Source organism: Thrips palmi, unplaced genomic scaffold (assembly GCF_012932325.1).
Source record: "Thrips palmi isolate BJ-2018 unplaced genomic scaffold, TpBJ-2018v1 HiC_scaffold_8, whole genome shotgun sequence".
In the NCBI taxonomy this organism is placed as follows: domain Eukaryota; kingdom Metazoa; phylum Arthropoda; class Insecta; order Thysanoptera; family Thripidae; genus Thrips; species Thrips palmi.
Genome location: NW_023144635.1, coordinates 2,672,897 through 2,696,034, shown reverse-complemented (window position 1 = coordinate 2,696,034; position 23,138 = coordinate 2,672,897). Strand labels below are relative to the sequence as shown.

At 48.6% G+C, this 23,138-nt stretch overlaps 5 protein-coding genes across 8 annotated transcripts; 3 read left to right on the top strand and 2 right to left on the bottom strand.

The window, feature by feature from the left end:
- Positions 1-326: 326 nt before the first annotated feature.
- LOC117653387 (eukaryotic translation initiation factor 5) lies at positions 327-8,755 on the bottom strand. Of its 4 annotated transcripts, none has more exons than XM_034399030.1 (11): positions 8,646-8,755; positions 8,130-8,264; positions 3,856-3,973; positions 3,526-3,772; positions 3,263-3,452; positions 2,888-3,172; positions 2,652-2,806; positions 2,284-2,577; positions 2,061-2,198; positions 1,793-1,981; positions 327-1,689 (listed from the first exon to the last, which is right to left on the bottom strand). In XM_034399030.1, exons 5-11 carry the CDS (start codon positions 3,414-3,416, stop codon positions 1,576-1,578), a joined length of 1,329 nt encoding a protein of 442 aa, XP_034254921.1. In that variant the 5' UTR covers positions 3,417-3,452; positions 3,526-3,772; positions 3,856-3,973; positions 8,130-8,264; positions 8,646-8,755; the 3' UTR covers positions 327-1,575. The 4 variants fall into 4 exon arrangements, with proteins under 4 accessions (XP_034254921.1, XP_034254920.1, XP_034254923.1 ...); XM_034399029.1 differs by lacking the exon at positions 8,646-8,755 and adding an exon at positions 8,383-8,542; XM_034399032.1 differs by lacking the exons at positions 8,130-8,264; positions 8,646-8,755 and adding an exon at positions 6,593-6,623.
- Positions 8,756-8,910: 155 nt separating this feature from the next.
- LOC117653388 (zinc finger protein 622) lies at positions 8,911-10,592 on the top strand. Its single transcript, XM_034399034.1, has 5 exons — positions 8,911-9,008; positions 9,114-9,846; positions 9,923-10,121; positions 10,203-10,316; positions 10,408-10,592. The coding sequence occupies exons 2-5, from the start codon at positions 9,123-9,125 to the stop codon at positions 10,517-10,519; spliced, it is 1,149 nt and encodes a 382-aa protein (XP_034254925.1). The 5' UTR covers positions 8,911-9,008; positions 9,114-9,122; the 3' UTR covers positions 10,520-10,592.
- Positions 10,593-12,246: 1,654 nt separating this feature from the next.
- LOC117653949 (dopamine N-acetyltransferase) lies at positions 12,247-16,886 on the top strand. Its single transcript, XM_034400007.1, has 4 exons — positions 12,247-12,319; positions 15,477-15,715; positions 15,807-16,076; positions 16,159-16,886. Exons 2-4 carry the CDS (start codon positions 15,485-15,487, stop codon positions 16,330-16,332), a joined length of 675 nt encoding a protein of 224 aa, XP_034255898.1. The 5' UTR covers positions 12,247-12,319; positions 15,477-15,484; the 3' UTR covers positions 16,333-16,886.
- A 129-nt stretch (positions 16,887-17,015) lies between these two features.
- Positions 17,016-19,819, bottom strand: LOC117653948 (V-type proton ATPase subunit D-like). Its single transcript, XM_034400006.1, is given in 7 exon segments — positions 17,016-18,405; positions 18,485-18,563; positions 18,647-18,862; positions 18,954-19,101; positions 19,186-19,265; positions 19,268-19,302; positions 19,764-19,819. Coding segments are annotated over 7 exon segments (735 nt in total). The 5' UTR covers positions 19,805-19,819; the 3' UTR covers positions 17,016-18,269.
- A 270-nt stretch (positions 19,820-20,089) lies between these two features.
- LOC117653946 (dnaJ homolog subfamily C member 11) lies at positions 20,090-23,122 on the top strand. The gene is made up of 11 exons (XM_034400003.1): positions 20,090-20,265; positions 20,643-20,772; positions 20,873-21,017; positions 21,111-21,221; positions 21,305-21,450; positions 21,573-21,764; positions 21,856-22,066; positions 22,154-22,462; positions 22,552-22,798; positions 22,878-23,007; positions 23,083-23,122. Exons 1-11 carry the CDS (start codon positions 20,185-20,187, stop codon positions 23,106-23,108), a joined length of 1,728 nt encoding a protein of 575 aa, XP_034255894.1. The 5' UTR covers positions 20,090-20,184; the 3' UTR covers positions 23,109-23,122.
- The last annotated feature ends 16 nt before the right edge of the window (positions 23,123-23,138 follow it).

Below are 23,138 nucleotides of genomic sequence, written 5' to 3'. Positions count from 1 at the left end.
CCATATCAGTAGTTCCCGCGGGTCCGTGAGGTAGCGCCACGGGTCGCCGATGTTAGCAGCAGGCCAGAGGAAGGTAGAATAGAACTGCTAGGTGAAAACTGCTTAAGGTTTCAATTTTCAACAGTTTTAAAACCGACACAAAAAAGTTATCTTCTACTCTAAATGTAAGGCTTTCTCTATTTTGTTGTTCTGCTGCGCAGTACGCCTTGAAATTTTGATATCCTAAATTTTTGCTTTGGTATGCTGCTAATTACTCGTGGGTTTAGGTGTGGATTTTGGTGATTAAATGTAGATAGTAAGGGTTGAGGGTAAAAAAGAGAGAAAAATATGACACCAAAAAAGGTTTACTTTGGTCTCTACAAACATGATCCATTTAACAATTTGATTCATCAATATTATCAATAAACACCATGATATTGGAATTAACACAGCAGAAAATTTAAGACAATACATACAAGAAAGCAAAAAATTGCTTTATGATAATAAAAGACAATTCAATCATTTCTAAACACAGTCTCATTATCTTGTTTCTTTAAAAAAGATGTTAGACTAAAAGTGACAGAATTGTGCACAAACACAAATGGTTGCAAATAGTTGAGCCAGCTGTACACAGTGTACTGCTGGTGTACTGTACTCCACAGAGAGTGTAGTGATCAAGGTAATAATCAGTAAACAGACCAATAAAACAAAAACACAATAACCAACAGGAAAACAGTGCAAATTTGAACAGAGAACACAGAATGATTTTGGACAAGGACAATGTAAGATAGAAGTACATTAAAAATAATAATAAAAATGAAACTAACTAAGGACAGTTTCATTAAGGAATTCATCAGATAAGCATGATTTTCCACTAAGTTCCCTCGTCTATAACTAGTCTATCCAAGTCAGGCACAGGTGTCCACCAGTCAAAAATCATTTCGTTATTCCAGTCTTCCAAAAAGGACAAATTCCATTACAAGTTACAAATTGAGACTTTCCAAACTAAGATTCAGGATAAAAGGGAGCCATTGGATATTTTATCTGCTGTCTTAACTTAAGAGAAATATCACCGAAGTCTGAAGCAAATATGATGGATTCCTTACGAGATGGTAACATAAAATTAAAAGAAAGGAAAATAGAATAATAGGAAATAAACTAACCACATTCCACCAACAAGCGCTGTCAGTTAATTCAAAGATAAGTTCTACAGAAGTGTATGCAAAACCAGAAATAAGCAGAAATGGCTATGATATAGCATTATAATAAAGCTCCCAGAGGAAATTGTCACTACTACTCAAACCAGAAAAGACTACAGTCACTCAGCTAAAACTTCCTGACCATTAGATCTTCATTAAATAGTTATCATACATAAGTTTCTTTTCTTTAACAAATGTAATGCATGTTCTCTACACTTTAAGAACTAGTTAGACTAAAGGAAAGAAAAGAAGCATTTATAAAGATTCTGTCATAGAATGACCTACAATGACCTATTTTTGGGCTTTTGAAATTTTCTTCAAATTTTTGTGCATTTTAATAACACTACAAAAACCTTAAAAAGTTCCTCTGGGAGTGCTGATAATGCCCCCACCACACTTAAATGGCATCAATATCAAAGTCATCCTCTTCATCAGCAGCAGGCTTAGGCTTGCTCACTGACTTGGGCTGCTCCTTCAGAGGTGAGGTCTTCGCACGATCATCATATTCAATCTGTTAGGAGGTAATACCAGCAATTAATTTAAATCTCAGCAAAATAAGACAAAATATCATTGACTCAAAATAAAGCTGCTTTCAAAAATAAGTGTCAACTTGCCTCAAGGTCGTCATCTTCTTCCTCTTCTGATTCAGATTCTTCTTCTTCAGCCTCCTTCAGCCAGTTGATGAAAGGTTGAGCCCTTGCATGAATCTCTTCACTCAGGTCACGAGAAACATACTTCTTGCTGACCTTGCTATCCCAATCCAGAAGGGCCTTCTCCTCTAGTATGTCGGCATCATACAAAATCTAGAAGAAAGATGCAAAATTTATTCCAAGTTGATACGTAACTTTCCTTAAAAATATGTATGAGGAAAACAAAACTTACCTTCAGGATGGCAGGCACCTTCGGGAGAAGCAGATCCTTGTGTAGGGCAATAATTTGCTCAATGCCTCCGATGAAGTACTTCTGGGCCTTCAGATCTTCATGGGTGAAACGCAGGAACAGAACACGGTATTTCTTGATCTGAAAAAGTGACCAAAGGTTGGAGGTAAGAAACCAATACTAATGATTAATTTGACAGCAAGGTTGAGAGAAAAAGTAGACATACCTCAAGATGGATTTTTTCTGACAGCAAAAGTTCAGCCAAAACAAGTGGAGCCTTGGTTTTGATCTCCATGTGCTCGGCCTGAGTGAGAATTTCACGCGGAGCATTAGGCTGCAACAATGTCCCAGCATCACGGCGCTGCTTCACGAAGTTATAGAAGATGTCCATGCGTTCTTTCTCAGTTTTCTCCAAGTCATCAGAGATGGTCATCCCTTTAGCTCCGTCAGTCAGATCCTGAAGACGAGCACGAACTGCTTCTTCAGAGCAATCCACTTTCCACTCTGGTTCATCATCATCCTACAAGGCAAAAGATAAATTAAAAATCATAAACATCTCTCCGATACAAGAAAAATGAGGCTTGTTCCACTCACAGCTACTTCTGGTGCCTCAACGTTGGGGTCTCCTTCATTGTCATTGTCAGAAGAGCGGTTTTCTCCATTTTCACCATTTTCACCGTTAACCTTCTTGGTGCGCCTTGAGCGTTTGCCTTCGGTCAGGGAAGAACCTTGCGTGGCAGGGTTGGTAGCTGGACAGAACAGAAAACATTGTAAGAAACAATACATCTATTAATTAAAAGCAAAAAAAAAATTGAAAAAGATGCACTTACTTGGGGGATTTTTCAAAATGTACGTGTTCAGTTTGTGATTAAAATCAAGGGTTCCATGATAGCCACAAGCTTTGCAGCCCTGACTGATGATGCCTTTCTTGGCTTGCACACTAAGAACAGTTTCAGGATTATCGCATTGTGGACACAACACAAATTTCCGAATGAAGCCATCAAGAAGATCTTGCAATTTTACAGCGTCATGAGATCCATTCACAATGTAACGATCATTCTTGAAGTCAAAGTTGGTTTGCGCACCCAATTCACAACCAAAATATTTGGTTGGGTCTACATGTGAAAAAATAAAACAAAAGATAGCAATAAGTATTGAGATTAATAAAAACAACTTCATTGGAAACCATTTGTTAAAGTGCTTACACGTGGCAGGACGTCCAAGTGCCTTTGCAACTTCAGCCATGTTCACAATGACAGTTTTGATGCCATTGCCCTTGCCTTCAACTTTGGCAAGGATCCGGGGCATCTTGTACCTGTAGAAGGCATCGCTCACCGCACGGTTCACGTTCAGACTCATGGTGGCGAGATCTGTTACTCTTCTTCTTAACTAGGTCTAAAAATTAATTAAAATATTAACTACCCAGAAAATCACAATTAAATATAAAATGCAAGATGAGATGAATTACCTCCTATATCAGGGCTTGCGTGCCTTATGAAAAAAATTGTGGAGGCCTGCCTCTCAGCAGGTGAAGTTGTAGTCTTTATAGTCGGCGTGATGAGGGGGATAATAGCAGTGCTATGATGACAGCGTTGCTGGCGGTTGTGAGTTAGTGTAGGAACAATGGGGGCGTAATGGTGGTGGTTGGGTGACCTAGTCACGTTTCTCTAAATGGTTGCGATTTCCTATGTCGGTTACTGGAAAATTTTGTTGTCCTGGGAGAAATAAAATATTCAATATCAGGGAATATAGACATAAATATATTCAATACTTTCTTTTTAATAAAATGTGTACAAACCTATGACTGATAGGCCCGTGCGGCTGATATGAAATCATACACCTCCCTCCTGGGCCACGACCGGGCTCTTGTGCTATAGGAGAACTCCCAGATCTACCTCTGGATACTGTCCAAGTTTCTGCAACAAAATAAAAGAGGTTATTTTTAAGAGATATTTTAAACATTTACACACACTTGAACACAGTCAATTGAAAATAATTTAAATTTGTTCTGAAACTCCACCCTAATTAAGTAACAGTTCACCACAATCCAACATTTTAAAACCTATCGGCACCAGCGCGCTAACACCAGCTGGAATCAGTTCAATGGAGCCTGCACCAGCACGGACCGTCCAGGAAAACAAAAATAGCCCAACGGCGCGCGGAGGCGGCCGCTCAGACTACAAGACTAGGGTAGGACAATAACTAGGGCTCCTAGTTTAAAGCAGCATTCAAGGACTAAATAAAGGAAAAGGGCACCCAGCCAGGACTACGGCCCCTGCACGGCCCTTGCACGGCCACGGGGTGCACGGGGGCAGGAGCCCAGCGCAACCAAGATGGAACCCGGATCCTCACCAGCTCTGGATAGCACCATATGTTTGAGCAAGCGTGTGGAGAAGTCCCCTCCGCTCGCGAAGTGCCGGACAACCAGAAGGAAGGAAGTCAGTGTTTCTTCGGAGGCGGTGATGAACACCGACTCGAAAAGATGAAAGGCGAGAAAACGGGAAAGAAACTCCCAACGACACACGAGCAGCCGCGACCGGGTCAGTCAAGGAACGAGAGCCTTCGCAAGCAGGGCTGGCAGGGCTGGCAGGGCGACCACCACACCAACCCCCAGCGAGGCCCCGGCAGCCCGACACCCACCCCCATGCCTCGCCTGCCTTCCCCAGGCCGCGCGGCTCGGCGAGGCTCGGTGCTGCTTCGATCGGACGGCGCGGGGCATGGCGGGCATGACGGGCATGGCCACCCCCCGGGGCCAGCCGGGCCGCCACCCACCATGCGTCGCCGTCCCCAGTCCCTGGCTGCTGGCTGCCCCTCGCCGCCCGTCCAGTCCCTGCCCCACCCCCAGGTGCGCCCCTTCCCCGCCCCCGCCGCCCCCGCTCGGTCCGGCCGCGGCGAGCGTCGCCACGCCACGCAGCACGCAAGCAAGTCCAGCGGCCGGCTGCCGCGTCCAGGGAAAGCCCAGGAAAGCCTCGGCGCCAAGGAAAGCCTCGGCGTCCTGGGAAAGAGCAGGAGAGCCTCGGCGTCCAGGGAAAGCCCAGCAGGCTGATTCCGAGAGTCGTTTTCGTCGCTCTGTCTCTCTCGCACTCGTGGGGCGTCCCGTATATGTGCGAGAGAGACAGAGCGACGAAAACGACTCTCGGAATCAGCCTGCAGGAAAGCCTGCAGGTCCGCCAAGCCTCTGATCTGCCAGTACCTGGCCCTGGCCGCCCACCGCGGACGCGTGACGGCGCCACGCGGCCTGCCGCCCGCGGCGCTATCGTTACCGACCGGACGGACGGATGACGACACCTTCGTCACCGCGGTGGCGATACGGGCGCGAGCGGGAATGGCCCGGGCCGGCCCAGGCCACCGCACGCGAGACGACGTGCGAGCAGCAGCGAGCAGCACGTCAGGCTTGCCGTCAGCTTGCCGTCAGGCCAACGCGGCCAGCAAGCAGCACCTGTGGCTCCGGACAGACCGCCACGTCGCGGTCGCGGGACGCAAACGGCCCGCCTCAACGACCGTGTGCATCGTGCACCGAGAGGCCCGTCGGGGTGGCCAGGCCCACCGCCTCACCAGGCCACACCCCTGCAGCACGACGCTCAGGCCAACGAGTTTAGCCAAATAGAAAAGAATTGATTGGTGGGTGCGCGCATTGCCGCTTGCCGCCCGGGAACGGCAGCGGGGAGGGGAGGGGCGGCAGACCGAGTGTTTGCGAACTGCGAGGTGTGCGAAGGTGAACGGGCCCGCGGCAGGGCGCGGCACGCCGTGTCAGGGGCACGCCACGCCCCAGCGGGCCGAGCCCCTCCAATCTGAACCCCGGCACTTCACGTTCGCGAGGCTGAGCCCCACTGCGCTGCAAGGAGCCGAGCCCCAACCGACAACGGCCGGGCGGCTGGAAGGCTGGAACTGGAGAATCGGCGGGGCTTTCGCGCGGTCGGCCCGCGACCCACTTGGGACCTTCGAGGAGGTCCACTAGCGCACGATCCTCCTAGCATTCCGTGCCAGCAGCCCGCCACGCCGGCGTACGCCAGGGCGTCCACACGGCCAAGCATTCCCCTCGCACTTTTACTTTTCGATGATGACGTGCTGTGTCGGGGTTTCCCCCCGGCAGTCCTCCGTCCGCGTGATCTCGAGGATGCACGTTGACGCGGCGGACGCGGCGGCCGAGGGCCGTACCGCGTCCCGCGTCAAGGCCAAAGCCGTGATAAGATAGGGTGCAGCGATGGAACTCCAGACAGGCACGGCCGGCGGCCCGGGGCCCCTCGGCCCCTCCCCCTTCCACCGCGTGCCGCGTGCCGCGGGGCGTCCACGTCCACGTCGAGGAACTCGCGAGGCTCGGCCGCTGGCTCCGCTGGCCAGCCGCCAAGCAGACGGACCGGGCTGACCAGGGGCCAAAGCAAACAACTGGACTGCCTGGCTCGGCTCCGCCCGCTCCGCCCCGACGGCCACGTCATAGTCCGCGGCGCGGCGGCGCTTTCCGGCCTGCACGGGTCTGAACCCACACCGACGCCCAGCCCAGCGCCCAGCCCGCCCAAGCACCCCGTGACCCTCACCTGGGCGCCCGCAAGCCGGCCTCGGCAAGACCGTGGCGTCGCGGCAGCCCCGGCCCGGCCTCTCTGGCCAGGACGTCAGCCACCCATGGACTGCTTCAGGGAATGAGCGGCAAGGCGCGCAAGGCGATACCGAGTCGCGCCGAGTACGAAGTGGCCGTGCGTGGGCCCCGGCGCCGCCGCCATGCCGCCACCGGGCCGCGGCCGCTACACTGTGGCCGCTACCGCCGCGGCGCGCTACCCAGCGCTACCGCCGCCTCACGCTCCTCACGCCACACTCGAGGGCATGGCACGGGTAGGAATCGGGCGGCCGACTGCCCTGCTTGCCCTGCTTGCCCGGCCCGACCCGCAGAAAGGCTGACTGAGTTCGGGAAACGCGCACACTACTGTACCCATCCAACCACAAAAAGAAAAAAAAACAACAAAAGATTAAAAAAAATTGTTGATACGCGGCGCCGCATGCCACCGAGTACACCGCGCGCAGCGGCAGTCCATGCCTCAGAAAAATGACATTTCGACATTTTCTTATCATTTTCTTGCCCAAATAAAGTGACTGGAGAATGTTGATAGGGGAAAAAATCCATGTTTCAATTCAAGCATCACATTCGCAGGCTTTGTAAAGAGAGGAGAATCAATTCAGCTCAAAATTAGCTGCTTGGGAAAAACAGAAGTGCCATTTTTAGCAGCAGGGAACTAAATGGATGTTTTATCTACAGCTAAATATAGAGGATATCCAGCAGTTTCCAATTGTGTCCGATAGAGAAATTCTTAATACATCTGTCTGCTGTTTCTAATTTATATTTAGCTGGATATAATAGTTTAAAAATAACAAAAAATAATTATACACCGTGCTGCTCACATTTATTTGATGCTGACCAACAATATATTCAGCAATCAAAGGTGAGATTGCTAAAACAATTACACAGCCCTCCAAATCGGAAATCCTCAACTTTAAGCTTGTGAACAGGCAGTTCGCGAAAGATCCCGTGTCGAAACTAGATGGAACGCAATACTGACATTATGAATGCCCGTCTCGCAACGAACATATCACAGAAAATAAAAGCAGCCATTGTAGATTCCTATCATTGGTTTAGAACTGGAACCAGAGTGACCTAGGGCAATGCAGCAAGAAGACCTAACCTAAAACATGTTAATATTGGATTGCTGATGCCAATAAATAAAATATTTACAATAAGACTTCAAAATTTATACCTAAATAGGAATGTTTGGCCTTTTATTCCTCTTCATATCTAATTAAACTGGCAAGAAAGTTATAAATAAATTACTCTAACACAGACTTATCACAAGGCAAGATGATTTTCACACCTGAAATATTCCAGAATCCTGAGTGCAGTTAGACATAGGTGAAGTTCAGGAGCAAAGAACAGGCCGCTACTGTCAGGTATTTCAAAACCGATGGCAAGATACCACTGCTAATCCTTTGGGCGACCCTCTGTTGCTGGGCAGACTGAGACTATCTCGCAAGGCGAACTCCAAACGGGCTGGCCACATTTCTTATTGTTGGAAAGAAAAGACTCACCTTTGCAGCTACGGAAAGTCATAAAAACCGGGTAACGCCCTATTGGACGGTAGCAGTACTGCGACGAATAATCAAAATATCGGCAGCACACAAGAGTTGCAGCGGGGCTCACTGCCTGGTCCCCCTATGCGCCGTCTGGAACAAGGAAAACACCACCATTCTTGCAAAATCAACAAAGACGGGGAAACAATCGGTGCCTAGCTACCGTGCGAGAACGGAACCCGGAGCTTCGGCCAACAATGTGAATCCTTACAAAAATTGGGAGAAGTCTCCTGAGGGGAAGAATGAGACAAGACGTGCTTCAACACGCTTGATGCACGCACGCAAAGCACACTGAGCTGAGCGAACAGACTCAACTGAGCGACTGTGGACTGAACTGACGATGATGATGACGAGAATCACGTAACACCGCGCAAGGTTCATGAACGACACACGCAATACTTATCATCGAAGTACACGCCTGCCGTCACCGCCTAAATTAAATACCGATTTAAATCAAAGGTATTGCACACTCACCTGCGATAGAACACGCGAAATATCTGCGAGAATAGACGAAATAAATAAATATTTATACGGGAAGTGACGTCACAGTGTAGGCAGCAGCACTGTCGCGGAACAAAAGCACCAACCCAAAGCAATAAAATGTACAACTTTGAAAAATCTTGCTCACTCCAGAATAGTAAATTTGTGTGTTTAGACATTTAAATTGAGACTTTTTAAATGTTTGAAACCATTTTTGCAAGAGCAATGTCTCTTTTTCCATCACATGAGCAGGTTTCACTTATTGCATTGTTGCTCAGGCTGACGCGCATGACGTCATGATCACTTGACAACAGACAGAAGACAGACGGACAACTACTGTGCAGTGCTCCGCACAAGGTGTGTAGGTTATCTTTGGTACTTAAGCCAAAGTTTCGTCTGGTTGCCGTCCGCGTATTGTGTTTGTTGTGGCACCCGTTCTCAGTTGCTCGTCTTTTGGTACAGGTGTTCATCATGACATCAACGTTCACGTGCATTACGTGCCGAGTGGCCTTCCACGATGCCGAGGGGCAGCGCACCCACTACAAGACAGACTGGCATCGCTACAACCTCAAGAGAAAAGTGGCAGATTTGCCTCCAGTGACGGTCGAAGAATTCAATCGCCGTGTCGTAACCCAGAGAGAAACCGACGAGGCTAACGCTCGGGAGGTGTCCATTCGTTGCAACGTCTGTCGCAAATCTTTCACCAATCAAAAGGCAATGGACAACCACATCAATTCAAACAAACACAAGCTGAAATTGAAGGAAATCAACGAGGAAGGTGGTATTCTCGATGGACAAAGTATTCAGTCCACTAGAGTCAAAACAGCACCTTCAGTTCAGTCATCAGTCAAAGATGAGTCATCCAAAGACGACGATGCAATGGACACAGACTCCGAGATCGAGGAAGTTGATTCAGACGAATGGGATGACGACTGGAAAGATGAAGACAATCCTATTTTCCACAACGATTGTTTGTTTTGTTCCCATCATAGCAGCAATTTTCTGAAGAATTTGAAACATATGTCAGTTGCTCACTCATTTTTCCTCCCAGATGCCGATTTCCTTGTCAATCCTCAGGGCCTACTAATGTATCTAGGAGAGAAAGTCTGTCAAGGGTTTATGTGCCTGTGGTGCAATGATGCAGGTCGTGCTTTCCATTCAGCCAATGCTGCCAAGCAGCACATGCTTGATAAAGGTAAATGAGGTTTTAATTATTAATTGACAATCCATTATTATATGATGATTACTGACCGTTATTTCTCTTTTGACAGGGCACTGTAGAATGTTGTTTGAAGGTGCAGCTCTTGCTGAGTATTCAGATTTCTATGATTATAGCAAGAGTTACCCAGATGGAGCCAATGCCGACCCTGATGAAGCGGTTGAGGTTCCAGTGTTAGATACTGGTGATTACCACTTAACATTACCCTCTGGAGCCACTATTGGTCATAGATCACTGTTTGTCTTCTACAGGTAAACATATTTATTTTTACAATCTTCAATGAAAACAATACTTTTAAGTACATATATTTAATTCCTACTTTTAATTTCTAGACAAAGTCTCAACCCAGATCGTACTGTTGCATTACCACAAAAGAAGCTAAATTCATTCTTGTCTACCTATCGAGCATTGGGGTGGTCTGGAACAGACAAGCTTGCTGCAGCAAAGTAAGATTTCAAAGTGGATTTCTAATTTTGTTACCAACTACATTTAAGATTCTTACTAATTTCATTTCCCCTTTGTGTATTTATTTTTTAGGAAAGCACGTGATATTAACTACATCAAGAGAGTTCAAGCTAAGCACCATATGAAGGTGGGAATCAAAGCTAACAAACTTCAACATCATTTCCGTCAACAAGTTCTCTTCTAGGTGGAATATTTGTTATACCAGCCTTTTAAGGCACCTGAATAAATTAAATAATTGTACTGTAATCACAATTTAACCTGATGCTTGGATTCATTTCTCCTCCTTCGCCCTAACAAAATTGTAGAAAGCATTCAAACCAAAAGCACACATCTGACTTTCTAGTGGAGGACTTCCCTCCGAACGTCAGAGAAGCATGGGGGGTGCGTGGCGCGGGACAGGCAGGTCGGGAGTCGCGCAAAGGACGGGGGGTGGAGGGAGGCGCTAGAGCTAGGAAGGCTAAGACTTAGCGCAAGTCTGAAGTCTGCCAGGACAGGGTACGTCCGGACCCCGCCTGGAGGAAAGAGGATTATTTTTCTTTTCTTTCTTCGCTTTTGTGAGGCCCTGAGCTCCGAGCTCCAGCATGGCTCCAGAAAGGAAATGAGACCGCAGCCAGGAGACGTATGAGGCCCTGCCAGGCGCTGCCCCGAACCGAACTGACAACAGCGAGGTCCCGAGCAAATACGCGAGCAAGGACTCGTCTTCCCGTCGTCCGAGTCGCAGCATTTTAGTGAGCGAGAGAGACAGCCCGACTGCCGTGTCCGTCCAGGATGAGGGAACTATGCGAAGCCTCGACCTCTTCCCTGGAATGACCAAGATAGAAATGAAGCAAGCGCGCCGTCGTCGCACCAAAGCCTTTGCGCGTGTTCCGTGTCCCTGTCGCTCTCCTCCGAGTTGGAGGTCGCGGAAGCAGGCGCGCCAAGCGAGTAAGCAAACGAGGAAAGGGGGAGATGGCGGTACTCCCGATCGGCAGCAGGGAGACGGCCCACGTCGTATAACACAATTATCCGTCTCCAACTGGGGGCAGGGGCACGAGAACGAGGCGGAGAGACGGAGGCTGGCCCCGGAGCGGCTCCGGACTCGGCGAACAATCAGGGCAAGGAAGAAGAGAGGAACCGGAAGGGGGGGGGTAGCCCAGGCTCGGGCTGTAGCGGCTCGTGCCTAGGGCCAGCAGAGTACCGGCGAGCAAGAGCCGTCCGCGAGCAACGGCGCCATTTCAGAATTTCAGACCCATTCCCCGGTCTAACCTACCCTGGCTGGTACGACGCCCTAAAAAAGGCACGTAGTCACGGCCGGTCCTGCAGAGGCCTGGGAGATGGCATCTTGGCGGGCGGGGGGTAGGCTGCCGGGCCAGGCCTGTCATCCAAGCTGAAAGCCACAATCATTTGGCTCCCCAATCTCCGGGCCCGATTCTTCGTCACCTTAACAGCCCCCTCCAACCCCGCAGCGCCCGCATCGCAAGGGTTGTGGCGACGGGGCGGGGCGGGGGGTTGGCAGTGGCGGTAGCAGGGGGCCGAAGCAGTGCCAGGGGGCGCGTGCTGGGCGGGGTAGGGGGTAGGGGGTGGGCACGGAGGGAGGGTGGGGGCGCCACGCTACGCCTGCCTTCGCCCCTCCAGCCCAGCCTCCAGCCCAGCCTCCAGCCCAGCCTCCAGCCTGCTGCTGGAGTCCCAGCGTACGGGGCGCACGCAGCCAGCACGCCAGCACCCACCCCGCCAGCCCGCCAGGCCCGCCAGGCCCGCCAGGCCCCGGCGGCACCCGCAGCAACAGATAGACGGCGGACGCCCTGCCCGCAGGACGCCCCGTGCCGCAGGACGTGGACGACGAGGACGACGTGCCCGGCCAGCCAGCACCGCCAGCACCGCCCCGGGCTGCGTGCTGCGTGGACTCCCCGCGCCGCGCCACTCCAGGCCACGCCAAGCCACGCCAAGCCACGCCACGCCGCGAGAGGCTCGAGTGACTGGAGACGTTCCACGGCGCTGCCTGCAGGTGAGTGGAGCTATGCACCGTGCGGTTCTCCGGGCTGGGGGAGGGGTGGGGGCGGGGGCATGCGATCTTAAGGGAATTGTCTGGGCTGCCTGTGGCGGGCCGCTGGGAGCATGCGCACGTCGCTACAGTGCTCGTGACAGCCTGGCGCTCAGTCAACCTTCTCTTCTCTGATGTCATGGAATATAGTTTTACTTAAGGTGTCGGGGATCGAAAATAAATCATATCGAAAATTCTATTCCATGTTTCACCCGAAGTGAGTAAGTTAGCGAGGGGTGGACGCGTCACACTCAACAGCAGCATTAGTGGAGAGAAATCACGATCTCACGTTTTAGAAAATGTGTAGGCCCACTGTTATTTTCACTGTTACACTGCGGGTCCACCAGCCCAGCCGCTATCCTTGCCACGAACGCTTTCAGCGCTTTCGACGCTTTCAACGCTTTCAACCCCTGCCAAGGGCTTTCAGGCTCCGCTGCCCCGCATGACAAGGAGAAAATCCGGTGAGTCGGTGGCAGAGCGGCCCAAGGCCCACCCCCATCCGGCTTGGCGACGCGGCCACGCCACGCCACGCCACGCCACGCCACGCCATGGTAGTCCCGATCTACACGGACATGGAAGCAATGGAGGCTCGTCACAAGGCAGGGGCAGAGCGGGGCGAGGAGCGAACGAGACGGACTAGGTCAAGGTCGCCCCTCCCCCCTTTCCCGGGTAATTTGGTGCCCAGCTGAACAAGAGCGACTCGGAATCAGCTTTGCTGCGGCCTGCGCCGCCAGCCACGCTCCGCCGTCTAAAGCCCTGCCAGCTCCTGGAGCTACCCTTGCATCTCCCGCCTCCCAGCGCTTCCAGCGGTTCACGCTCGCTCCCAGAGGGCTCTACAGTGACGCTGGAATCTGCTCTTCTCCGAGCGCTGCCCTAGGCCGCTGCCCCCCAGCGGCTTCGACTTGGCGGCCCGCAAGCAGCGACCCCCTTTTCCACCCCTCCCCCTCCGCGCAACAAATTAGCCGCGATTCTCTGCCTTTTACTGACGCTGCTGCCGCGCGCGTTGCGGACTAAGCGCGCGAAAGCGAACAGATGAGCACTTTGCAAAAAAGAGGGGGAGGGGGGGCGTGGTCGTTGGGGGTGTTGCGAGGGATGACAATGCGGGGAGGGACGCGGATTAGCGTGTGAGTGACGGGCACGTCCGATGGAACGCCATACCACCCCGCCCCGCCGCCGCCCCGCGCCGCCCCGCCCCGCAGAGGCTGCACGCCTGCTGCCCTCCACGCACGCAGCCACCATCTCGGCCCCTCGCGTGCCGGACGCCCCGCCCCGGAAAGTGAAATGAATAAGCGCGCGGAGAGCAAAAGGGCTTTTGGCGCCAAAAGGGCTTCTGCTTCGACTCGACGGCGCCGCGCCGCCACGAAGCTCGATCGGGCTCGATGGAACGGTGCCGCTCGCTCAAGAGCTCCTCTGTCGCTTTAATTTTGGGCCGGGATCTACTTCCGATTCGTCCGCCCGCTCTAGTCCGGGTCCTGGAGCAGGGACTCAAAGGAAGGCTCTGGCCCCGGGGCGCCGACGGGCCGACGGCCCACCCTGTGGTCTGCGGCCGCTGCGCGCGTGGCGCCTAGAGTGTACAGTGTACAGTGTGCCCGGCCAATAAGGCCATGTTTCATCCACCGTCCAGCTTCCAGCGCATCCACACCCCACCCCTCTCGCTTTTTGCCCCACGACCAAGCTGACTGACCCCCAGGGGAGCATCTCACCCCTTCCGACTTTCGGGAGCCGAATGTCATCGCAGTTTCCTCCACAGCCCCTCGAATACAATTTGGACGAGATTCGTCCTATTTCGTGTCCTGTTTACTGTGTCTGTTTGTCCTGAAGACGTTCTCCCCGCTCCTGGTCGCACAATTACCGAACCAGGTTCTGTGGTTTCTGAGGTCGCGGCACAGTTTCGCGGTTCCGCAGTCCTCTATCAGGCCGAGGTTGGCGACCGCGGAGGGGAGTGGGGGGGGGCGTCCCTAAATCCTCTAAACGCTTCTAAACGCTCCAGCAGTGCTATTCCAGAGTGCGATGGGGCGTCCCCCTTCCCTTCCCCTTTTACAGTGGACCGCGTTTCCACCCCCCACCCCCAACGTGCCTCTCCCCCTCCTTTCCAACCCGCGGCCCCGCTCCCCCGGAGTGAATCCCCGGACAACGTTTTACGACGCCGAGTGCTGCTGCCTGGCTGCTTGGCTGCCCGCCTGCCTGCTGCCCGAGCCCCTGCAGACGGATGGATAGGCCACCGTCAGCGGTGGCGGACAGCTGTGTCGAGCGGGCGGCCTATCCCGTCGTGCACAGGCGCTCCGATGGAGCAGCGGGTGAAGCGCCCAGTTCATTGGGCACTGCGACGTGGCGGGGCGGGGCGGGGGGGCGGGGGGGCGGGGCGGGGCGGGGCGGGGCGGGGCGGGGCGGGGCGGGGCGTTGTCGCGCCCGGAAGGCCGATTGCCGTGCCGTGCCCCTGATGCCCTGCACCCTGCAGGGCAGCCCAGGGCAGCGCAGGGCCCCAGGGGTGTACTGGACCGTGGCGGAACTTCGGCCGGCCGCACAAATCAATATTCCAGTGGTGGTCCGCGCGGCCCGGGTCCTTTTCACCCTGGGCATCAAAAAGCGAAAAAGAACAGAGCGGTCACGCTGCCGTAGCAGGGTGGGGGTGGTGGGGCTCTCGCTCTCTCATTCTTCCAGGACACCTGCGGAGGATCTCGCTGCTTTCAGGGGGCTTGGGTCTCTGGGGTTGGCGGTCGAATTGAAGGAGGGGGGGGGGGGCGCTCCACAACAGCAGCCCGGCAGACTCATTCCTCAGCGAAACGCCGAAAGGTGGCAGAAAGTCTTTTTTTGTTTGCCCGGCCTCGTCGGCGCGCCACCACTGTGCCTCCACTGTGCCTCCACCACGATCGGCCAAGCTGTCACGTCGCGTCACGGTGGGAGGGAGAGAGGCTCGGAGAGAGGGGAGGGGGCTCTGAACCGCAGCAGGTGACTTGCCCGTGACAATGGGGTGCTTGTGGAGCACAAGGGGTGAGGGGGTGAGAGGGGGGGGGGGGCTGCTCCAGCCTCCAGCCCGAAAGATGATGGGAACGGCCGGGGTGGCAGGGAAGGCCTGCTTGGTGGCGGGCGCTGCGTGACGGCCATGGCCTCGCCGTTCCAGGTTCCAGGATGGCGTCCGGCGACGAGTCCGGCGACGTCCGCATGGAGGGCCCCATCCCGGAGGAGCGCTTCGACGACGTGATCGCGCACCTCCGCTGCAGCTTCTTCGCGGACGAGCCGCTGAACCGGTCCGTGCGCCTGTGCGAGCGCGGCCAGCCGCACCGCGAGCTGGAGGAGCACGCCCGGCAGACGCTGCGCGACAACCTGTCCGAGATGGCGCTGGACGCCGCCACCAACCAGGTACGCCCTTTATCTCTCTCGCACTCGTCCCGCACGGGTGCGAGAGAGACAGACGGGAGCGTTACTGACGACGCGGTGCATGCATCGGCAGGTCGTGGGGGTGGCGCTCAACGGCGTGCTCTGGCCCGGCGACCTGGACCAGGCGCAGGCCAAGCTGTCTGACATGGACGACGCCAAGTTCCGGCGGATCTTCGGGCTGCTGTACAGCGTCAACAGGCGGCTGGACCTGTTCGCCGCCTTCAACGTGGACCGCATCTTCGAGTGCCGCATCCTGTCCGTGGACCACCGCTACCGGGGCCGCGGCCTGGCGAGGACGCTGCTGGCGCGCTCCCTGCAGGCGGCCAAAGACGCGGGCTTCCAGGTCACAGGGTCCCCACAAGGTTGCTTCGCTTCGCGACTAACTTTCTTCTTACTCACCATCTAAATTTTTAATTTTTTCGCAGCTTGTCAAGGAAGACGCGACGGGCTTGTTCTCCCAGCGCGCCGCGGAAAGCATGGGCTTCCAGACTCTCCACGAGATGCCGTACGAGGAGTACAAGAACGAGGACGGTGGCATCGCCTTCCCCACAGAGGACCCACACAAGACTCTCAAAATCATGGTCAAGCAGCTGCACTGAGTGCACTGAGCTGCGCCACTGCATATCACGACCCTCGGCCTTCTTCATCGATGGGGGAATATCTTTCTGAATGAGGTTTCGATTCAACCTCCCATTTTCTACACAATAAAACTAAAACCGAAAGTGAGCGGCTTTGTTAGTTTAACAGTGACATCTAACTAGACTCTTCCTTTCCTTTTCGCGTTCGGAGTTAAAGAGGTTTCTTTTGAAATGTAAGACACTGTAAACCTTTGACATATTATTTTTAAAGTTTCTAGACGATTGTTTTTGTAGGCCCCGAATGTAATATTAGGAGCAATTTATTCTTGATAGATCTAGTGACTGTGAATAAGGAAATGAATAAATAAAATTGCCTTCCATTCAGTTCTGGGATTGGGACCATTCAATATGGGGGATAGTACTATATGGTTTGAAAATTGTCTACTCAGAAGTCAACGTTTCGCCCGTACCTTTCTGGCACTGAAATTGCTTATTTGCTGTTGGCTGGCAGTGTGGGCTATGTTAATACATACTGGAATTCTGAAAAACAAAAAGGAAAAAATATCTAAAAGTTATTATTTGACTGTGCTTTTCTCCTTGATGTCAACAAAATCAATCCTTGATTACATGCATATTGAAGTCTATTGCCTGTAGAGTGAATAATTTGAGAAGTTTATCACATCATTGTAAAGGAAAGTACTGAGTACACTCAATTTTTGAACATGTATTTCAGTTGTTTGCCTAAACAATAAAATAATCACATTAAAAACAATAACGATTATAGACATGGAGTAATTTTATTGCATTGAATATAGTTGGGGTGACCTCTTTTTCCTTGCCAGATAGAGTATTGTCATTTCCTCACACAAAGTTTAGGAAAGATACAATTATTGTGCAACAAGCTTTCCTGAAATAAGAGATGAGCAATGCAGCATTCAATTGTAGTTTTCCCTTTGAAAGCTGTGTTTGTTCTCATTAAGGTCACTAATAACATCATAAACTAAAATATCAACAAACATCAGTATCTACAATAAAAGCTTTATAAAGTCAAAGAAGACACATTCCACAAACTGACACAAAAGTTTCCATTCCAAATTTAGACTCAGCCAGGCCCCAAAACAAAATATACAGAAGATTTTTTTTTATTTTATTTTTTAAATTCAGTAGTAACAAGAGTGGCTGATAAGATATGTTGAAAAAAAAATTTGGTTTCTAGTGATGAGTGGAGCCTATTCTTACAAAGAAGATTATGGTTTAAGACATGAGTGCAGTCTTGCTGTTTACAATAAGGCCTGTCCCAATGAATGAACACTCAAATTCCTACATAAAATAGAATGGTATACAAAATGGAATGTCAGGATCTTTCTGGTTGGAGCTAAAGGACAAAGTCTCAGACCACACACTAGCCTGATTAGCTCCAAATAAACATTAGAAGCCACTACTTAACTGGGTGTAAAGCAGGGAAGCTTATTTACATGGATGCGGCTTCAAATTTCAGACATGGTTTATCTAAAATTTAAAACCCGTATAATCTTTTAAAATGATCTGATTTCAGTATTTACAAACAATGTGATAGTGTATCCACAATTTCAAATAATAAGATGTTAAAGTACAAATTAAGTTCTGCCATTAAGTATCCTCATTTCAACCAATGTATTTACAGGTAAAATTTATTTTACATTAGGCACAACCTACATTATGGTAATAATCATTTGTGAGAAACCCAGGAACAATCCTAAAAATTCTCCTAACAAATAAAGGAGAAAGAAATTTGTCCGTGGACATTCTCAAGCACATTCAATTTCATCACATATAACAAATTCATTTTGAATCTCTTTATAAATTTCTTATGCAGAACAAAACACCTACAGAACATTCACTGCAACATGATGAACAGGGTAGTGGCAAGTACCCAATTTGTGAAAACCAATACTGATTAGATGCAAAAATATATTTAATCAGAAGAGCAAATCTTCATCCCCTTCATCTAACATGTTGGAACCATGGATGTCAACTCCTTTAGCCTTCATTTCTGCAAGTTTTGCTTCAACCTTTTTACGAGCAATACGTTTCTTGTCCTGAATTTTCTTCAACCTGCCCAAAAGATAGTAATAACACTTAAGATTTGTTGTTTCATAGAAAATAATGGTTCATATCATGATTCATTACTTGCCTGTAAAATTCTTCACGTTCAAGCTCATCCAATTCAGAAATAATATACTGCAAAGTGCGCTCAATGCGGGGAATAATCACTGAAAGACAAATTGAATAAGATTAATAAAACACTATTTAACTTAGTTTACTTCAGTGACACAGTACATGAGAAAATTCTTACCATGCTCAATAGCATTAACACGGCGATTAGTAATTTTGATGACCTCATCAAGAGTAACAAAGGATGTCTGAAGTGAAGCCAACTCAACCAACAATTTTACAGCAGCTTGATAATTCTTCTTGAGTTTAGCAAGCTGTTGTCCACCACGGGCAAGACCAGCCAACTCGTAACAATCTGTGCCATCCTGATAGCATTCAAACACTGGCAAGGTGACACCTGAACAAGGAAAAAGAAAGTGAATCTTACACCAATACTTAAGCAGAACTGGAACCATTTAATCTTTGCCCATTGACAGTCTCTAACCTACCGGCAACATTATCTTTCTTAGAGCGAATCTTGATCTGTGCTTTCTGAACATTTTGAAGAACCACTTGGTTGAAATCGCCAGTGGTGAACTTTGCCTCCGCAAGGGAGAAGGCAGCCTCTTTCATCACTTCACCCATCAGAGTCTTGGTCTACAAAGAAGCAATTATGAAATGAATTGCTTATCAGATGAATACATAATCAAATAAAATGAAGAAAAGCTTTCATCAACTTACTTCAACAATCTTATTCAAAATCATACGGAATCTCATCTGAAGAGCATCAGCTTTCTTCTTTAATAAACTGTGTCCTTCTGAGCACCTGTCAGACGGGCTTTCATCATAGTCTGGGCCCTGCAAGATACAAAACAGAAAAACAATGCCGTCAATAAACAAAAGGTTGGCATTGTTTCAAAAGTTACATGCAGCATGAGTGTGGGTAGATAATGTTACAGGTGAAGTAATAAGGTAGTGTTTGGCAACATCCCAGGGAAATCGCAGAGAGTATTTACCATTGAAGTGTTCAAAACACTGACAACAGAGCACGACTAGGTTATGGTCACGTGTGTACTAGCGACTAATTCAAAACCCCCAGGGATAGAAACATCTTTTGAACGCAACATGGTCATGTCCCGAGAAAAATGTTTCGATTTTCGTAAGGAAAGAAAGCACAAAACACGTCAAAAGAGATCCAGCCTGAGAGCACCATCCTTGTGCCAAAAGTCCCATTTCGACTGATTTTCCGTGGCAAAAGAACGGTACCACTTACAAAATGTTTCAGATAGAAGTGAATAAATTGCCAATAAAATACTTACCCCCGAGAGGGGAAAATAGCCAATCTATCCTTTCCAGACATTTTGATGTGAAATGTCCAAGAACAGTCCCAGCAGAAAAGTCAGCTGACGTTAAGCAGGCTGATCAGTCACGCGCTAGCGCTGTAAAACTTGACAGAGCACACGAGTAAATAATTGAAAGGAAAATTGTCAAGTCACTGATTTTATCAAAATCAACTTTAATTGTCTCATTTACCTCTTCTTGCTGTACGCTTGATGAAATAGAGCCATGTAAATGCGTCCGAATTCGGCTTTTTCGACCATGCAAAGTGTGGTAGAACTGGCTATTTCTTTCGAAATCCCAAAAGGCGGTGAGAAACAACAACAAGAACAACAAGAAACACACCGCAGACTTGGTTTGGTTTGAAAAGTGGACTTTGCTTGAAGTCAATTTGTATCAATCATGACTGAAGAAAACAGCGTGGGAGCGGATCGTAACATCGATGAAGATGATCTCTACACTTTCCTGAACCTGCCAAGAGATGTAAGATTCCTGACAAAGAAGGGCTCTCGATTTAGTTGCCGTGAAGGTTGTACCCGGTTACCTATATATAGCACAAGTTCTGCTTCCCTTTACTTAAATATTCTCTGATATATTTTTACCACAACTTGTTATTGTTAAATATCTACCAGGCCGTTTTTGTGGCTCATAGGGACTTCACTGTCTGAACCCTGGGGGCTAACTTTTAGTCTGCTGATATCTTAACCTCAAATGTGATGCAATTTCACTCTTCTTCATTTCATCCTTTGCCTTTAGTTTGCCTTAGTTTCTCACTCAAATTTTCACTACGTTCAACGTTTAACGGTCCATGAAACCTCACCCCAATTGTTTACATGTCTTGGGCTTTCATTTGGTTTTAGGCCACACGAGAGCAAATACAACAGGCATATCGTCAATTTAGCAGAATTTACCATCCAGACAAACATACTGACCCTGCCAGGAAAAAAGAAGCAGAGACCCTTTTCCAGAAAACTAAATATGCCTATGAAGGTATGTTGTCATGAGCACAATAACATTGGATTTTAAGATCTTTGTATCACAACAAATGTTCTTACATGTTTAATTTGTTCCTTTATATCTTTACTCACAGTCCTTTATGATGAAGTACAGAGGGCTATATATGACAATTATGGATTGAAGAACCTTGAGGAGATGAAGCATGGGGAGCAGTGGGCTGTAGTTCAAAGGACAATGACTCCTCAAGAAATACGTGAAGAATATGAGAGGTTGGCAAGGTAATATTTGCCATGTCTTCTTTTCTTCCCTTTATTCATATTTTTATTTTAAATGCATTGATTGCATTTTACTTTTATCAATTCTGGTTCCAGAGAACAAGAACAGAGGCAATTGTACCTCCAAACAAGACCCAAAGGGCTAGTTAAAGTTCGAGTCAATGCGACTGATCTTTTTGATAGCTATCCTTATGACATGGAGAATGAGTGAGTGACTAATTTCATATCCTTGAAATACTTCTTAAAATGTTTGAAAGAAGAATAATAATTTTGGTGTTTTTGTTTTCCAGAGGGAAAATGTTTGGTGATAAAGCCATTGATAAATGGAGAAGTGTAGAGGTATCAGGAATGTCATTTTATCAATATATTGAAGCACCGCTTACAACACGAAATATTCTGTCTTTGTCAGGAGAACTATCTACACAGAATGGGACAGGTACAGAAATGTGTATATTTTTGTTCTTCATTGAACCATGTTTGGAAGAATCCTATTCATTATTCTTAGGCTCTTTGACTAAAATTTAAAAAAAAAAAAACCCTGATTTGGTGGCTTTACAGGTTCGGGTGTTTTGTCATTAAGTATTCGGAGGCTTTTATCAAATCGAGGAAGAATAGCATTCACTGTTGACGTTGGCAATGGCCCATCATATTCTTTCAGTGGGTACAGTACATTTGCAAAACATTACTTTTGTGACTATGGAGTGGGATTCCACTTTGACCCAGAAGGAATAGGTCTCAACTTGCATTCAGGTATATGAAGTTTTAAACGGCTTTGTTCAGCAATTGTACTGAAGCTAGAGTGTAGCACATTCTGTATCTCTTGTGTTTATTCTCTCCTCAGCTGTTGGTGTTAAATTAGATGACCATCTAACTGGGATGTTGGTTTTTAAAGGAGAGCGTGGCTTTTCTTCCTTGAGTACAATTTTACAGTATCAAGCAGAGAAACTGTCATTATCATTTGGAATTCAATTAGGTATTCCTGACACTAATTTAAACTTCAGCTATTCCAGAAGTGTTATAGATGATTCTTTACGGTTGAAATTTGGTGCCAGGTTTGTATTAAGTGCAGTAGTTGTAACATGAGGATTTTTAATATCGTTTAAAAATTCCATTGAAATTTATTTTATTTTATCTTAAAGGTTTGGAACTCTAGGAGCACGGATATCATATGGTGCACAGAAGCAGGTGACTGATCACAGCTCTGTTGGTGCCACTGTGACAGTTGGTGTTCCTCATGGTGTCTCTTTGACATTGAAATTGACCCGGGCCGATCAGACTTACCTTTTACCTGTGGAAATGTGTGAAGATATACTGCCTGCTCCTGTATTTTATTCTTCAATTTTACCTCTAGTGGGCTGGATAGTCGTTAAAAAATTCATAGTTGATCCCATGGTTCGCAGCCAAGCCGAGAAAGACAAAGAAAAGCAATGTAAAATGAGAAAAAAACAGTATGTGCTTTTAAAAATATGGCAGCAATTGAAGTGAAAATATCTAATAATCTACTCTATTTATCTGGGAATGGTTTCCTTTTTTTCAGGATGGAACAGAAACAAAAGGAGGCTGAAGCTGCTGTCAATTTAATGAGAGCTCAATTTGAGAGAGTTCGCACTGAGGAGGAGTCACGGGGAGGTCTCGTAATTGTGGAAGCTAAGTATGGACGTATCATCTCCAGTGGAGATGTGCGTACTGCTGATAGTTTAGATCAGTCAGAGGTCATTGATGTCACCTTACCTGTACAGTGCTTAGTGAAAGATTCAAAACTTATCCTGTATGAACCATCTAAGGTATGTTGATACTTCCAATTCTAACTGTTATCAGATCAGCTCAACAAATTTTCATAATTTTCCTCCTTGCTTTGTCTAGTGTCATCTCCCTGGCTTTTATGACCCATGTGTTGGTGAAGATAAACAATTGTGGGTGCAATATCTTTTCCATAACAATGTTCATGAAGTAACTGTTAAAGATAGTGAAAATTTGCGGATACCAAAAACATGTAAGTAATGTTTATGAGATTATATAGTATAAATGCCTCACTATATAATTTTGACTTTTTAAAATTTTGTTTCAGCTCATCGAGTCAATACTTCATCATGATGTTTGGCAGTGACCAAAATATAGACTGTA